The 17,228-nt window shown below is 54.7% G+C and overlaps 1 protein-coding gene across 1 annotated transcript in view; it reads right to left on the bottom strand.

Moving 5' to 3' along the window:
* Positions 1–5,799, bottom strand: part of FBN3 (fibrillin 3) — a 60,907-nt gene extending 55,108 nt beyond the window's left edge. Inside the window, exons 1-9 of the mRNA XM_032595282.1 lie at positions 5,754–5,799; positions 3,663–3,808; positions 2,118–2,277; positions 1,768–1,981; positions 1,585–1,667; positions 953–1,060; positions 913–918; positions 672–761; positions 310–405 (exon numbers count right to left, since the gene is read on the bottom strand). Of these exons, the coding sequence (XP_032451173.1) occupies positions 310–405; positions 672–761; positions 913–918; positions 953–1,060; positions 1,585–1,667; positions 1,768–1,981; positions 2,118–2,277; positions 3,663–3,808; positions 5,754–5,799 (949 nt within the window). The remainder of the gene's footprint in view (positions 1–309; positions 406–671; positions 762–912; positions 919–952; positions 1,061–1,584; positions 1,668–1,767; positions 1,982–2,117; positions 2,278–3,662; positions 3,809–5,753) is intronic.
* Between the last annotated feature and the right edge of the window lie 11,429 nt (positions 5,800–17,228).

Below are 17,228 nucleotides of genomic sequence, written 5' to 3'. Positions count from 1 at the left end.
TTTCACAAAACACCGTTGCCTCCCAACAGATGACCCCCGCCCCACCTCAGCTGTGGGAGTGTTTTGACAATGGGGGGGGGGGTGCATTAAAGGGAGGCTTGTCCATCTCATGAACTCTGACTTATCGCTTCTTCCAGGAAGCCCTCCCCGATGCCCTTCCCTGGAGCAGAAGTTTCTCTGCCCTTCACAGCACCAGGGACAATAGGAAGGAGGCCAGCCGGAGCCTCCCAGGGCCTGGCTACATCTCAGGGGCTGCCGGGAAGCCCCCTGCCATCCCCCAAGGCCCCTACCCCACGCCCAGCCTGGTACCTCTCTCACACCGCGGCCCCATGAAGCCATACGCACAGGCGCAGCGGTTCGGCCCTATGCAGCGGCCCCCGTTGTGGCAACCACGGTCACAGACGGCTGTGGAGGAAGAGAGGAGGGTGGCCTGAGGTCCCCTCGCAGCAGAGGGAGCTGGGGCCCAGAAAAGCCCATTTTCACCCAGGAATCCCCACCGTGTGGCCCAGACCCAATGAGAAGACTGTGACGATGGGTACGTATGTCCCTCCCTTCCCTGGTCCCAGAAGAGTGGCCCGCGGGTGGTGGTGGTGGGGGGGGGGGGGGCAGCTGACAGCAGAGACCCGCCCTCTGGGCCCCCCCGGGCCCAGGTGTTCGCGGGAGATACTCACGCTGCCCACACACCGTGCCCGTGTAGCCCCTCTGGCACAGACAGGACTCCCCTCGGCAGCTGCCCCCATTCATGCAGCTGACGCTGCACCCTAAGGACGGGAGGAGGGACACGCGGCAGAGTGGGGACAAACCCTCGAGATGCACGAGATCTGTGGCAAGACGAGGCTGGCCCGGCCCGGCTCTGGTCGGTCCTGCGGCAAAACCAGCCTGGGCCCCCAGTGGCATCCGGGAGCCTCCAACCTTCTCCTCCTGCCCCCGGGGGGGCCATCTCCCTGCTCACCTCGGCTTCCCCCGCAGCTGGGGGCCAGCTTCCCATCAGCACAGGTGCACAGGTTGGGCCGGGAGCAGAAGCCGTCACCACAGGCGTGCCTACAGACGGCTGGCGTGGGCAGAGCAGGTGACGGTCAGTCAGGGCTGGGCCCCGAATCCTGTGCCGCCCCTACCCCGCCAGTGCCCAGGCAAGGCTCTGGGTTTCTGTGGGAGCCACGAGGAGAGGGGCTCTTTGGGCCAGGAGGGCTGAGCACCGAGGACAGAAGCCGGAGACGCTGGGTCGGTGACTGTGGTGCGGAGGTGGAGGGCTCTCCGGGGGGTAGAGTCAGATTCTAGAACCTGGGGGCTGGGGGGGGTACAGACCGGCAGGGAGAGAGACGGATGGGGGGAGAGACAACGGGAGGGAGACAGACAGGCAGGGACAGAGACAAGGAGGCAGTGAGGCAAAGGAAATGAACATAGCAGGGTGGCCCGGGAGCCTGAAGACAGGCCGGGGCCAATCCTGTGGTTCAGCCTGATACTCCTGGTCAAGTCAGCTGGCAAACAGGGTTGGACGTGCCAGGGGGTTAGAGAGCTGCCCTGGCGTCCCGCCCCCTGCGTCCGCCTCCCCCCGCCCCACCTCCAGAGGGCGATGGCACTCACGAACGACACACTGGTTCCCGCCTGGCAACGTCCTCCAGCCGGGACAGCAGTAGGCGTGAAAGCGGGAGCCGCACACGTTCGGCCTTTGGGAGAGCGCGGCACAGCGGGTGAGCCCCCGCCCTGCAGGACAGCCCAGCCCAGCCCACACCCCAGGGGCCTGTCAGCATGCCGGGAGCCACGCACCCCTGCAAGATGCCCGGGCTGCCACGCCTCCGCACACGTCCGGGACCTGCAGGCTCCAAGGCCCTGTCCCATCGGCCGTGGACGCCCACCGTGCACAGCAGGGCCGTCCAGGCCAGCAGGAGCCGAGCCAGGGGGCCCCAGGCCATGGTGAAAGCCCCAGCCCTTCTCCTTGCTGAGCACAGGCCTTTCAGAACCATCGTGCGTCCCTCAGAGGCTGCAGAGGGGAAGCAGAGTCAACGGCAGCAGAAGCCACAGAGTACCCAGGGGAACCGGGAGGCTGGGACGGCTGGATGGCAGGGTGAGGGGACGGGGAACAGGTACTAGAGCCCAGGGCGGCATCCAGCCCTGACCCAAAACCAGGTGAACAGTCAGGGCAGGCTTCTTGGAGGAGGTGTGATGTCTCAGAGTTAGCTGAGAGAAGAGCGCTGGGAGCAGAGAGCGCAGTGAGAGCACAGGCGGGAGGAGTGTGGAGTGGAACTTCCACTTGCGGTCCAGGGCGATGGAGAAGCCCTGAAGGGCGTGAAGCGGGAGGAACCAAGGCAGAATGGGTGTTTGGTGGGGTGTGGAAGGGCTTGCAGGGGCCGGGGAGGAAGCGTGCAGGTGAGGAGGCTGGGGCAGGGGTCCAGAGAGGGGAGGGGACAGAATTCCAGGACGAATGAGGAGATGAGTCACCAGGAGTTGGAAGCTGGTTCCAAAGGAGGCAGGAGGCATTGAGGAGACTCCCGGAATCCTGGCTGGGAGGGCTGACGGGAGGGGACCCGAGGGCAGGGGGGACAGGCGGCGGATGCACATTAGGGTGGCGCACTCCCTCCACCCAGCAGGGAAGGGATAGCTGTTGTGCCCAATGCACAGAGGAGCAAATCAAGGCCATCACACAGTTAGTGAGGGGCTGGGGGTGGGTGAGTGCTGAAGCCCAGGCAGAGGCGGGGAGAGGGAGAGGATGGGTGCACCCCCCCTCTGAGGAGGGGGCTGGCTCTCTCCAGAACCTGGAAGGGCAGGAGGCTAGAGACGGAGGTGAAGGAGATGCCCAGGTGCGGGTTAGGAGGAAGGAAGCTGAATACTTGGAGGACAGCAGACAGACCAAGTGGCCTTCTGGGGGACCCTTTCAGCTCCTACTTTCCAGACCAGGGAGAAGAACTGGTCCTGGGTAGGGACCGTGCAGGAACTCTGCTGTGTGCCCTTGGGCCGGTGGCTGTCCCTCTCTGGGCCTTGGGTGCCAAGAGAGCCTGACCAGGTGGTCCCCAGGTCCTCGGGGGAAGGGAGAGACCCTTGTCAACCGTGGCGAGAGTCGGGAAGCCTCAGCCTGGCTGGGGAGGGGCACCCCTTTCTCGCCTCCAAGCTGTCCCACTTCAATCCGCGCGGGGAGGACGCCTTCTCCAGGCAGCCTCGGGGCGCACGCCGTCTCGCTCCCCGCCCCCTCTGCCCCGGGCTGGGGGGGGGGGGTGGGTAGAGACTCTGACCAGTCCTGACCCCTGACCGGCATCCTCCTCCCCCCTACCCCCCCCCCCCGCCCTCCACCCTCGGCCCTCCGCGCCCCGCGTCCCGGAGGTGCTCGAATGAATGAGCGGGGAAGGCGCGCACGGCGCCGGGCGGGAAGCGAGCGGTCCGGGGCTCCGCGGACGAGGAGGGGGACCCGCCGGCCGCGCTCTCCACCCGGCAGGGCCGAGGACCGAGGGCCCCCGGGCCGCGACCGCGCTCGGCTCCGCCCTCACCTGCGGGCCGCGGCCCTCCCGCCGCCCGGCGCCCCCGTCCCGCGCGGAGAGGGGAGCGGGTGGGCCCGGGGCTGCGGCCGCGAACAAAGGAATCCCCTCCCCCTCCCCGGCCCCGGCCTCCCCCGCCCCCCGCCGTCCCCGCCGTCCCCGCGGGCGCCCCGGCGGGCCCCGCGCGACACCGACCTGCGAGCCGGCGCGCGTGGAGGCAGGCACGGCGAGCGGACGCGGGGGCTCCGCGCTGGAGGGCCGGCTCGCGCGGCGCCGGGGGCCCGGGGCGGGAAGGCGAACCGAGAGGCCGACCCCGTCGCGTTCGCAGCCCGGAGCCGCCACTGGGGGGGGGGGGGGGGGCGGGGGGAGTTGGGGGCGGGAGGAGTCGGGGGAGGGCACGTTTGCACCTCGAAGCTCCCGGGGCGGGGGCCGGGGGCTCGGATCCGGGCTGGGGGGAGGGGCTGGAGCTGGGGGGAGGGCCTGGGGCTGCGGTGGGGGGGGGGGGGGGCTCGGAGAGGCTGGAGAAGCCAGAGGGGGGGGTACCCAGAGTTCTGCCGGGGCTGAGAGGCTAGATGGGAGGGGGGGGGCTCAGGGCTCTGGAGGGGGGTGGGGGGGGTGGGGCCGCAGGAACCGCGTGTTCGGATAGGAATTGATCTGGAGGTAGCCCTGAGGCGGGGCTCCGATTTGGGGCGGCCGGGAAGCCAGCCAGGGCCGGGAGGTCCCGGGACTCACCTAGGAGGCCGCCCTACGTCGTCCCAAGCCACCTCCCCTTCCCTCGGGCGGGCAAGGAGAATTCCAAGGGTGACGTTGGAAACTCACCTGGCCGCGCCTGGAGCGTGGGTTCTTAACCAAGATCCGGAGGCCCCTAAGAATGTAGGCAAACCATTGGGCAAAGGTGGCCTTCCTGAGAAGGCCCACGGTTTTCACCTGATTCTCCAAATGAAGAGTTTAAGAATCCAACAGGTCCAGACTTTCTGGGCCTCGGTTTCTCTACCTGTCAAAGGGGCCCAGACTTCAGAATTTTGGCTGCCTGTCTGGGCTGTACATTCCCGGGGAAAATTTGTAAGTTCCACCCACCACTTTTCCAGCTTTGAGAACAGAGGCCACCGCTGCCCCTCAAGGTGGGGATCCAGTCAGGGCAGGTGGGTGGGCCTGAAACTGTTAATGCCGCTCAGCAAACTCCTATGCATCTGGCAGAGCCCGGTTCTAAAAGCCCCTCCCTACTCCCAAATTGTTAGCTTACCCTATTACGTTCCCAGTGCTGATTGCGCTGATCGTGTCTCCGTCACGGCACTTCCAGAGTGTTATAAATAAATAGTAAAAGTAATTTGAGCTCATGTTTAATGGATGCTGACGTGCCAGGCTTGGTGTTAAGCGTGTGGTACACATTATCTCGTTCAGTAACTAAAAACCCTATGAGGGAGATCCTCATAATCTCCCAGTGTGGGTCCGGGGAGGCAGACCTAGACGCCAACATTCCTGGGCAGGAGAGAGGGACCCCCTGGACAGGGATGGGGAGGAAGGGGGCATTCTGTTTGGGGATGGGAGGCTTGGGGCTCAGTAGAAAGGGGCAGATCAGAAAAGGGGAAGAAACAGCTTAGGTAAAGGCCTGGAGACAGGAGAGCGTGGAGAACGCAGGAATTGAATGAGGCTGGAGCTTTGGGGGAGCAGAGAAAGGGAAAGAGGGAATCTGGCCGGGTAAGCAGAGGAGCCCTCAGGGGGCTCCCCCCGGACCTGGTGGGCTCCCATGGTGAGAATCGCCCCAGAGTTGCACTGTGGGGGTTAGAACTGGGCTGGGGGAGGGGGGGGCATGAGACAGAGGGAAACCTCAGGGACAAGGTTCAGGACATCCTGGCAGAGGGAATGGGGTCCCCCAGGGGGCGGGGCTACGGAAGGAACCCCAGGATTCACCAGAAGAGCAGCTGACGGGTGGGATTCTAGTGTGGGAGGGCCCAGAGGCTGTGGGGATGAGCCAGCTTCTGGGGACACTTCTGTCCCCTCCTCCCAGGCTCCTTTGTCAAGGTGCATCCTGGGCCGCTCTTCAGCCAACAGATGTGTCTTGCACGGACACAGGGATAGGCACGGGGTGTCCCAGAAGCATCCCGGTGCCACCCCAAGACTGTCTGTCATGAGGGCAGAGCAGCCCCGGTCTCCCTGTCCAAGTTGTAGCATCACCAATACCCTATTCCAAGGCCTCCCGTCACTGTCACCCAGGGCTGTCACCCTCTCATTGTCACCCATCAACGGGACACCTTGCTGTGTTCTGGTGATTTTGCTGCCTGTCACCTTCGTGGTGTTCCCCTGTCATCTCTACACCTTGTTGCTGTGACATTGTGACCCATTAACGATCACACCATCACCCAGAGGGCCGGCATCCTTATACTGCGAGCAGTAGAAGTCACCCTCCGCAGAAAGGGCTCTTGGTCGCGCACAGACCCCCGGGGGAGGCCGGAGACCCGAGCTTGGGGGTTCCACAGCCGGCAGAGTGATGCCCAAGTCGCCCACAGATCTGGTCCCACAAAGATACCTTCCATTCCCTCCTCCTCCCCAGAAATCAGCACCACCTCGGCAAAATGGAGTCCGAGGGGGCCCCAACTTCTTCCAACATCGGCATCTGCCTAAGTTGGGGGCAGGGGTGACCGGCTGGGGGAGTGTGGGGGCGTGTGTCCCCGCCTTGCTGTGAGGGAGCCAGGAAAATGGGATCTGGCATCTAGAGGTTCTGTCAGGGGATGTGTCTCGTGAGGGGCTCGTTTCCCAGACCCAGGGAAAGGTCACTGGGTCACCTGATGGCCACATAGATGACAAAGGTCCTGTGTGCCGTGTCGTTCCCAACCTGTTCCCGTCACACCTTCTGACATCTTCTTGCCACCATCCATCACCATCAGAGACTGTCTTAATGTCGTCCTCTCTCATATCCCAACACTGCCTCCCCACTGCCGCCTGTCATTTTCACACACTGTCTCCTTATTGTCCTTCATCACCGTATCCCAGCCTCCCTACCAACATTACACGGATCCCCAGGGGCTTTCTCTTATTACGGTGTCATCTGTCGCTGTCAGCCTATGTCCTCATGGTCACCTGTTGCTGTCACACTGTCTCCTCCTTGTCACCTGTCGCCGTCACGCTGCCTGTCCATCATCCCCGGTTCCTGTTAGTTGTCACCCGTCCCTGCTACGCTGAGCACCCCGCACTGTTGTCACCCTGTTGAGGTCACGATGGAATGTCCGAGTTACTCCAGCTCCGCTCTTTCTTCCCACACGCCCCCTCCTCCCCACCACTTTCTGTGCGGTCCCAAAGTCCCCTCCCACAGACACGACTCCACTGTGTGTGCCCTGGGCTGGGAGGTGCCCTGGTGTCCATTAGCCCAGGCCCAAGGAAGGGATGGAGACAGGGCAGACAGACAAAGAGACATGGGGGGGGGGGGGTTGCCTGCAATCTGTGCCGTGTGGGGCGCTGTGCCCGCCTAGGCCGGGTGGCCTGAGGACAGAGCTCTCTTTGTCTGAGCACAGGAAGCAGCTGGGCGGGGAGTTTGGCCTGATGCCTGGGAATCAGGCTGGGGGGTGGTGGGTCCCCGTAAGACCCAGAGAAGGTCAGGCCCAGGCCAGGAGGGGCAGAGAGAGCAGCTGGAGCCCGAGGACTTCCCCGTCTGGTTCTCTGGGCGTGACAAGCCCCCTCCCCCCCAATTCATGGAGTACGCACCGTGTGCTGGGCCAGACCCTCCTAACAGACCCCTTAGGGGCCTTTGCTATGTATCTTCCCCATTGCACAGGTGGGAAAACTGAGTCCCAGAGTCACTGAAGAACACAGCCAGTAAAGAACACAGGCAGATCTGAACTCAGGCCACAAAGCCCCAGACCTCAGTCTGCCGGGCAAGGGGTGTCTCTCGGATAAATATACATACGTTCTTTTTTCTTTAACAGTAAACACAATATTAGCACCTGTGTAACCATCCTTGGCTTCATTCCTCTCCGTAAAAATTTATTTTACTTGCAAACGAAAAAGTGCTTTGCAATGATTGTCTGATTTTTTACTGTTTTTTGTTTGTTTGTTTGTTTGTTTTTTGTTTTTAAATTAAGGTAAAACTCACGTAACATGAAATTAACCATGTGAGGGGCGCCTCGCTGGCTCAGTGAGTGGAGCGTGTGACTCTTGATCCCAGGGTTGTGGGTTCGAGCCCCGTGTTGGCTGTAGAGATGACTTTTAAAACATCTCGAAGGGGCGCCTGGGGGGCTCAGTTGGCTAAGCGTCTGACTTCGGCTCAGGTCATGATCTCACGGTTCGGGAGTTCGAGCCCCGCATCACGCTCTGTGCTGACAGCTCAGAGCCTGGAGCCTGCTTCGGATTCTGTGTCTCCCTCTCTCTCTGTCCCTCCCCCTGCTCACGCTCTGTCTCTCTCTCTCAAAAATAAAATAAACATTAAAAAGAATTTTTTTTAACTTTGGAAAAGAAGCAAACATTTTAAAGTATGCGATTCAGTGCCATTTAGTACATTCAGACTGTTGTGCAACTAACACCTTATCTAGTTCCAAGGTGTTTCTATCATCCCCAAATGAAACCTCGTACCCATCATCCCTCCCTCAGCCCTTGGCAACCAAAACTTCTTTCTGTCTCTATGGATTTGCCATTGCTGGACATTTTATATAAATAGAATCATACAGGGGAATCTGGCTGGCTCAGTCAGTGGGATGTACAACTCTTTTTTCTTTTTTTAAGTTTATTTATTTATTTTTTGAGAGGGACAGAGAGTGAGCAGGGAAGGAACAGAGAGAGAGAGGGAGGGAGAGAGAGAATCCCAAGCAGGCTCCACACTGTCAGTGCAGATACCGACTCGGGGCTCCAGCCCCTGAACCATGAGATCACGACCTGAGCCAAAACCAAGAGTTGGATGCTTAACCCACTGAGCCACCCAGGCGACTCGGGGGCGTGCAACCCTTGATCTCAGGGTTGTGAGTTCAAACCCCATGTTGGGTGTAGAGAGTCCTTAAAAACAAAAAATAAATAAATAAATAAATAAATAAATAGAATCATACAAAATGTAATCTCTTAATCTGGCTTCTTCCCCTGTATGTGATGATTTTGGGGTTCGTCCACACTGCAGCATACGCTTGGCTGAATGGTGTTCTGTCATATGGATGGACCGCAAGCTGTGGACCCATCCGTTCGCCATTTGACAGACGTTTGGGTTGTTTCCACCTTTTGATGATTGAAAATAGTGCTGCAATGAAAGTCCTTGCTCCTCCCACCTCTTTTGAAAAAGATTTTATTTGTAAGCAATCTCTACATCCAACATGGGGCTCAGACTCACGACCCCATGGTCAAAAGCCACACGCTCCGCCCACTGAACCGGCCAGGCTCCCCTACTCTTTCCGCTTCTTGAGATCTCTTTCTGTGTCCGTTTGGAGAGAACTTGTTCGTTCTTTTTTTATGTCCACAGGGGACTCCACTGATGAGCTGAACTGTAATTTATTTACCTAGTCACCTGCTGATGGTCATGTGGGCACTGAACCCTTTGTAATTTCAGACAGCATTTCAGGAGATAGCCTAATACAGGAGTCACCTCGCACACTGGATATCACGCAGGCTTTTTAGAAATCTTTTTTATTATTATTATTTTTTAATGTTTATTTTTGAGAGAGAGAGAGAGACAGAGCATGAGTGGGGGAGGGGCAGAGAGAGAGAGAGAGAGAGAGAGAGAGACAGAGGATCCGAGGCAGGCTCCGGGCTCTGAGCTGTCGGCCCCGAGCCTGACGCGGGGCTGGAGCCCTTGAACCTTGAGATCATGGCCTGAGCTGAAGTCAGATGCTTAACCGACTGAGCCACCCAGGCACCCCTAGAAACCTTTTTGTTGTGGACAATGTCAAGCATTTGCAAAAGTAGAGAGAATACATAGACAGCGTGGTGAACCCCCGTGGATGCATCGTTAAGTTTCCATCATTACCACTGTCACCTTGCACCCGACCAGCCTGTGTGCTGAAGGGACAATGGACAGAGTAGAGAAGCCTTGGAGAGGACAATTCCCGACAGGATCAGCCACCAGGGATGAACCCAAGCACCCGGGACAGATGTCCCAAGGGACTGACTGCTGTGAAGCCCTAGAGAACAGGAAGACCACAGCCACAGGGCGTGGCAGGGACTCTGAAGATTAGGGGTCATCTCAGGCCTGCAGACGCGGCTTAGCCATCTTGTGGCCAAGTTGTCACTCACCCCCATGGAAGGAAGGACGGCCATTGCTGACCCCAGACTGCTGGCCCCGGGGGAGAGGTGGAAGTAAGGCTGCCCCACAAAGACACTCGGGGGTCCAGGGCAGGAGCTTTTGAGCGGGACGGACTTCCCGACACTCCCATGACGGACAAAACAGACAGAGCCCTGGAACAGTAACGGGCAAGCATTTCCCCGAGCTGAAGACAGACCCGTGTCTCCGAAGGAAAGGGCTCCTGACTCTCAGACTCCACGCCCCCCCATCACCCACCCCCGAGAAGGACACATGCCTGCCACCTCTGGAACGTCATCACTTTGAAGATGAAGGGGACGTCCCGGGAGAGCGTTCTCATCAGTGACTGCCAGAAGCTAGAAGGCCACGGACGTCCACTCTGCACTTACGAAAGACAAGGAGTGGTAATAATGTCAGTGACAGGCTGCCTTAACTTTTTAAATTAAGCGTTAAAAAAATAATAAAAAATTCTAAAAAATAACAAAAATAAAACGGGCAGGCAGCTGCTGGGGGAGACAGGTTTTTTTTTTTTCTTTTTAACTTTTTTGATGTTTATTTGTTTTTGAGAGAGAGAGAGAGAGACAGAGCACAAGTGGGGGAGGGACAAAGACAGAGACGCAGAATCTGAAGCAGGACAAGCGGGGGAGGGACAGAGAGAGAGAGAGGGAGACGCAGAATCTGAAGCAGGCTCCAGGCTCTGAGTTGTCAGCACAGAGCCCGATGCGGGGCTTGAACTCACAAACCGTGAGGTCACAGCCTGAGCTGAAGTTGGAGGCTTAACCGACTGAGCCACCCAGGCGCCCCTGTAGGATTCCTCTTCCATGGGGTCCCTAGAGGAGTCAGATCCATAGAGACAGGAAGTAGATGGTGGGAGCCAGGGGCTGGGGGAGGGGTGCGGAGTCAGTGTTTCATGGGGACAGAGTTCCATTTGGGGAAGATGAGAAAGTTCTGGAGATGGACAGGAGAGATGGCCATACAACAGCGTGACTGTCCTTAACGCCACTGAACAGGACCCTTAAAAAATGGTTAAGCAACCATTCTGCAATGTATGTGTATATCAAATCATCACATGCTACGCTTTAAATAAATACAATCACATTCGTCAATTGTCTCCCAATGAAGTTGGAAAAAAATTTTAAGAATTAATAAAATGGTTAAGAGGGTAAATTTTATCACCACATATTTAAAAAATGTGGAGGCCACAGTTTCACCTCTGGGCCCATCCAAGCCTGGTCTGCCTGCAGGGTCGTTCCCCGCCTGCGGCCTCGGCCCCTGGAGGGGTGGGGCTGGCCGGTCCTAGTCCTCGGCCATCGGTCCTCGGTCTCGGCCATCAACCTTGGCCATCGCTGCTCCCCACGGCGGCCCCAGAGGCGTGAAGTCATGTCAGGTTCACCGAGGGCTCAGGGTTTTTCTCGGTTTTTGTTTCCTCTCTCGTTGGAGAGAAATGTCTGGATGTTTCTGCGGCTGTAGGACAAAGAGGTGAGGGTTGCCATTTCACAAATCATGCATTGCCTGTACTTCTGACGGCTCTGTCACATCTCCAAAGGTCTAACGTTCTCTCTGCTGCTGAAGCGGAGCGGGGGGGCGGGGGGTACTGACTTGGCCACTGGTTTCTGGGAGGCATTAGAGCAGCAGGGCTGGTCGTGCCCAGAACGTAGAACTTTGAATGCCAAGGGGACAGTCACGCAACACCTGTCTGATGCCATCTGATGCTGACCTGCTGGAACCTTCCCCTGAGGTTGAAGTGTGTATACATTTCCCGCGGCTGCTGTGGCAAATTTGGTGGCTTTCAAGAAACACAACGTTAGTATCCTGCGGTTCTAGAAGTCAGAAGCCTGCACTGTCTTTCAGTGGGTGAACACCAAGGCAACTTGGGGGCTGCCATCCTTCTGGAGGGACCAGGGGACAATCCCTTCCCTTGCGTTTTCCACCTTCTAGAAGCTGCCTGCCCTGCTTGCACCATGGCTCCTTCCTCCACCTTCAAAGCCGGCAGCATCGTGCCTTCCTATCTCTCTCTGACTCCCGCCCCTCTGTTCTGAGGACCCATGTGATGTCACTGGACCCCCAGGGAATCCGGGATCTACTCCCTTGTCCAGATCCTTAACCGAATCCCATCGGCAAATACGTTTCCGTGTTAGGTAACCTATTCACAGATCCCAGGGGTGAGGATGTGGGCATCCTTGGGGAGGGGGTGCATTTTTGAACCTCTCATAATAAGCTTCCCTGATGGAGAACAAACCTCACCATTAGCTCCAAAGACTGAGCGAGACACAGACTCGGAGCTGCGTGCCTGAGCTGTGCCTTTCATCCTGCAGACCTCGGTTCCCTCGTCTTCAAAATGGGACAGAGAGTCCCTCTTTCTTTGCCTTTTGCAAGCCATCTTCCTGCAGAGATCAGGCGAAATCAAGCAGGTGGAAATATGCAGTGTCCACATGGCAAGCCAAGACACGGGTGACCAGTGACCCGGGACTGAGGTCGGCATTGATTTCTGCAACATTTACTCATCGCCTACTGTGTACCCGGCCCTGATGACAGGAAGGCCAGCCGAAATAGACCCAGATCCTGCCCTCCTGCAGAGCCTGGGGAACGTTCATTGCGCTGACATTCACTGAGTGCCTGCTGTATACCAGGCAAGGTTCCAGGTGCCGTGGGTTGGTGGGAGACAGCAGCAAACAAAGCACAGATTTCTGGAATTCACGTTCTGGTAGTGGTAATTGCCACAGAAGGGAGGTTGCTGGTGCCCCGGGACCTGACTTAGGCTGGGGTGGGGGGTCAGGAGGGGCTTTCCCTATGGCAGTGACGTTTGCTCTGAGGTTGGCCAGACAAGGGGGAGTTAAACTGAGAGAAAGGAAGGGTAGAGTATCCCAACAAGGGGAAACATCATGAGCAAATGTGTGAGTTTCCGTGGCCAGAGCGCGAGGAACAAGGGAGAGAAGCGGGGAGGGGTGATCTGTGGGGACATCCTTGCTATTTTTAAAGTCAGCAGGGAGCCATCGAGGGTTTTCACAGAGGGTGATCACAAGTGGGTTCTGCCACGATTGGGATGGGACCACTGGGCCAGGTGTGGGTTAGGCCTGGTAGGGGAGTTAGGACGTGGGCACCTACCCTTAGCCCTGCTATTTGCACCCACCATCTCTCTGGGGTTCCGCTATCTGCCCAGCCTGTCTCCTCCCAACAGTCCCATCCCGCCCCGCCCCCTCCCAGCTGCTGTCAGAGTCTTTCCTTGCAGCTCCTGCCCCGTCCCGCAGACTTCCAGAATGCCATTAGTTCAGCCAACATCTATTAGGCATCTATGGCGGGCCAGACGCGTTACACGTATTATCACACTGAGTTCCCCCAATGATCCTAGACAAAGGCATGAAGAGCGGGGTCAGAGGTGAAGACTGAGGCCCAAGGATACGGTCAGTAAAGTGCGGAGGGTTGGACCCAGAAGCAGCAGGCAGCCAGGGAGGTTGGGAGGGTTCCAGGCAGGGAGCCCCACGATCTGATTTAAGTTCCACGATCGAGCTGCGGAGAAGGGCGGTGTTAATCGTATCTGCCGCTAGGGGGCACTCAAGTCCTCCTATAGGTTCTCTTCGGAGCCGCACCGTGCAACACGGTGGCTACGTGAGCCCTTGAACTGTGGCCAGTCCGAGTCAAAATGTAAGTGCAAAACACGTGCCAGATTGCGAAGCCTTCGTGAGAGGAAAAAGAAGGCAACGTGCCTCGTTAATGCCTTTTAAAACGTCGGTGACATGTTGCAATGATGAGATTTGGGGCACATCGGGCTAAATAAATTATATTATTAAAGTTTCATTGGTATTTTTTTAACCTTTTTAAAAGTTTATTTATTTGTTCTTTAGCAATCTCTACACCCAGCGTGGGGCTCCGACTCGTGGCTCCGGGATCAGAGTCACATGCCCTTCCCACTGGGTCAACCGGACATCCCTTCGCTTTCTTGTGATCTAAGACTATCTACATGGGTTGCAGTTGTATTCGTATTGGCCAGTGCCGGCTTAGAGAGAAGTTACTATTTTTTAACTATTGTAAGGGGGCAAATCACCCTCTTTTAAAACATGTTTTTATTTATTTTTGAGAGAGAGAGAGAGCGTGTGTGCGTGAGTGAGGGAGGGGTGGGGGGAGGGGAACAGAGGATCTGAGGCAGGCTCTGTGCTGACAGCAGAGAGCCCCATGCAGGGCTCGACCTCATGAACCATGAGATCACGACCTGAACCAAAGTCAGACGGGTTCACCGACTGAGCCACCCGGGTGCCCCTGGTTTACAGGTTTTATTCCCTCCGCTACCAAAAAGACACAAACAAACACAAAAACCACGGCAATCGATATTTTTATACCTATACCTCCATGCGCTAATGATTCTATTTCTAAGGGAACGATTTCTAGGAGAGAGCTGTTAGATGAAGGGCTTGTGTGTTTTTAACTTTAATAGATGTTGTCAGGTCCTAGACATCAACCAACCGATTCTACAGTTTATACAGAAAGGCAAAGATCCAGAAGAGCCAACACGATACTGAAGAACCAAGTTGGAGAACTGACGCTCTGCCCGATGTCAAGACTTTCTATAAAGCTACGGTGACAAAGGCTGTTGGCAGAAGATCAATGAAGCAGGACAGACAGCGTGCAAGCAGCCTGCGCAGATAAAGTCCATTGATCTCTGGCAAAGAATTGCAAGAGGCAATTCAATGGATAAAGGCCAGTCCCTTCAACAGACGGTGCCGGAAGAATTGGATGTCACAGGCACAAAAGTGAGTCCAGACACACACCTTCCACCTCCCACAAAAGTGAACCCAAAATGAATCATGGCATTAGCAAATTCAGAAACAGAACAAATCCTTTTGGCGAGCACATTCCCACTAACCGTGCAGGAGTGCACTTTTTCCCCACAGCCTCACCAGCTGTGAGTGTTATCACTTTTTAAAGTTTTTCCCAGTTTGAGAAAGGGTTATCTCACTGTTACCTCGATATGCATTTTCTAACCCCAGTCGTGTCGAGCATCTTTTCATATGATTTTGGGTAACTTGGATTCATTTCTCTGTAGACTAGCTATTCACATTCTTTGTTCCTTTTTTTTTCATTTGAATTGTCTTTTTTCCAATTTATACATGTCCCTTGCCATCTGATTTATTGACGTCAAAATTTTGTGGTATCTTTTATCGCCTAGAGTTCCCATTCCTGCCAAGGAAATTCTCTTTTGTCCTTAGATTGCATATGTATTCGCTTAGATTTCCTAGCAAGATTTTTATTCTTTTATATTTGAGTTTTGACTCTATCTGGGATATATTTTTGCTTATTGTATTCAACAATTAACAAAGGGTTTACTAAGGCTCTACTTGTGTTTTCAGATGGATATTCAGAATTGGGCCAACACTATTTTTGAAATAAACCACCCTATTCCCTGAGAATTAAAATACCACTTTTTATCATATATAGATTTTCACATACGCCGGATTATGTTTCTGGATTTCTGTTCTTTTTCTACTCGGCTACTTAACTAGTTCCATTTTAATACCTCAGCAATTGAATTCTCCCCCTATTCTTTTTTATGTTTGTCTTGGCTCCTCAAGAAAAAGAACTGTTCTTTTTCTGTTGGGATGCTGAGTACAATTGTATTAAATTTGTAAGTTAGAGGGTGCCTGGGTGGCTCAGTTGGTACACGTCCGACTTCAGCTCAGGTCATGACCTTGCAGTTCGTGAGTTCGAGCCCCGCGTCGGGCTCTGTGCTGACAGCTCGGAGTCTGGGGCCTGCTTTGGATTCTGGGTCTCCCTCTCTCTCTGCCCCCCACCCCACACCTCTGCTCATGCTCTGTCTCTCAAAAAGAGATAAATATTAGAAAAAAAAATTTTTTTAATTTGTAAGTTAGATTGTGGGTAATTTATAGTTGTTTTTTTTTTATGTCAACCCAAGAAACTGTCTTTCCATTACTACAGACTTTGCTTTCCCTCCTTCAATGAGATTTTATAATTTTGTTTGTATTGTACCTGTGCTGTTTTCATTAAATTTGTTCACAGGTAGTTTGCCATTTTCCCTCGGGAAGCCTGGGTGGCTCAGTGGGTTGAACATCCGACTTCAGCTCAGGTCATGATCTCATGGTTTGTGGGTTCGAGCCCCACATCGGGCTCTGTGCTGACGGCTCAGAGCCTGGAGCCTGCTTCCGATTCTGTGTCTCCCTCTCTCTCTGTTCTTCCCCTGCTCGTGCTCTGTCTCTCAAAAATGAATAAACGTTGAACAAATTTAAAAATAAATAAATAAATGTGGTGTTCGCTCATTTCTGAGTCTTTTGAGTATTTCTATTCTAGGTAGTCATCTTACTAAATTCTTGCTAAAAGCACTTGAACAAAGAGAGTTCACCTTATCTCTTCTTTTCAAATGTCTTTTTTTTTTTTTTAAGTAGGCTCCCCACCCAGCCCAGAGCCCAATGTGGGGCTTGAACTCATGACCCTGAGATCTAGACCTGAGCTGAGATCAAGAGTCAGATGCTTAACTGACTGAGCCACCCAGGTGCCCCTTTTCTTTCCAAATGTCTTATTGTTTTCTTATCCTCCTGCATTTGTTGGAATCCCCAGGACAGAGTTAGATAACCACAGTAAAAGACTGCATATTGGTCTTTTTCCTGATTAGCATTTAGGCTAATATTTACTGTTGATCTTAAGGGAATTGCTTTTATTGCATTTAAGCAATATCTTTCCCTTTTTATTCTTTGTTTATTTTTTTTATTTTATTTTTTTTTTCAACGTTTATTTATTTTTGGGACAGAGAGAGACAGAGCATGAACGGGGGAGGGGCAGAGAGAGAGGGAGACACAGAATCGGAAACAGGCTCCAGGCTCCGAGCCATCAGCCCAGAGCCCGACGCGGGGCTCGAACTCACAGACCGTGAGATCGTGACCTGGCTGAAGTCGGACGCTTAACCGACTGCGCCACCCAGGCGCCCCTATTTTTTATTTTTTAAGTGTATTTATTTAAGTAACCCCTGTGCCCAACGTGGGGCCTCAAACTCATGACCTTGCTCTCTCCTCCGACTGAGCCATCCACACGCCTCGCAATTTCTTTCTCTTTTTAAATTTTACTTCACTTTTGTCAGGAATGACTGCTGAATTTTATGAAATGCTTTTTCGTACACACTAATAGGACCATGCGGGTTTTCCTCATTTGATAGAATGCTTTTTATTGGACCTCTCTGGAATCTGGAAATAAAGCTGACCATTTCCTACTCTTTTTTTGGTACATTACTATCAAATGACAATATCTGGCAACCTTCAGAATTTTGCTATTTTTTTTAAGTTTATTTATTTATGTTGAGGGAGGGGGAAATTGCGAGTAGGGGAGGGGCAGCGAGAGACGGAGACACAATCCCAAGCTGACTTCGCACCACGAACCGCGAGATCATGACCTGAGCCAAAGTCAATGCTTAACCGACTGAGCCACCTGGGTGCCCCACATTTTTCTATGTTCTTAAGTGAGATTGATCTGTGCTCTTCTGTCCTGTCATTTAGAACTCAAGACATGAAATTGAATTCATAAAATGAAGTCAAAGATGCATCGGGGAGTTT

Source organism: Lynx canadensis, chromosome A2 (assembly GCF_007474595.2).
Source record: "Lynx canadensis isolate LIC74 chromosome A2, mLynCan4.pri.v2, whole genome shotgun sequence".
NCBI classification, from domain to species: domain Eukaryota; kingdom Metazoa; phylum Chordata; class Mammalia; order Carnivora; family Felidae; genus Lynx; species Lynx canadensis.
Note: the sequence above shows the minus strand (reverse complement) of the source record. Positions and strands in the feature narration are given on the sequence as shown.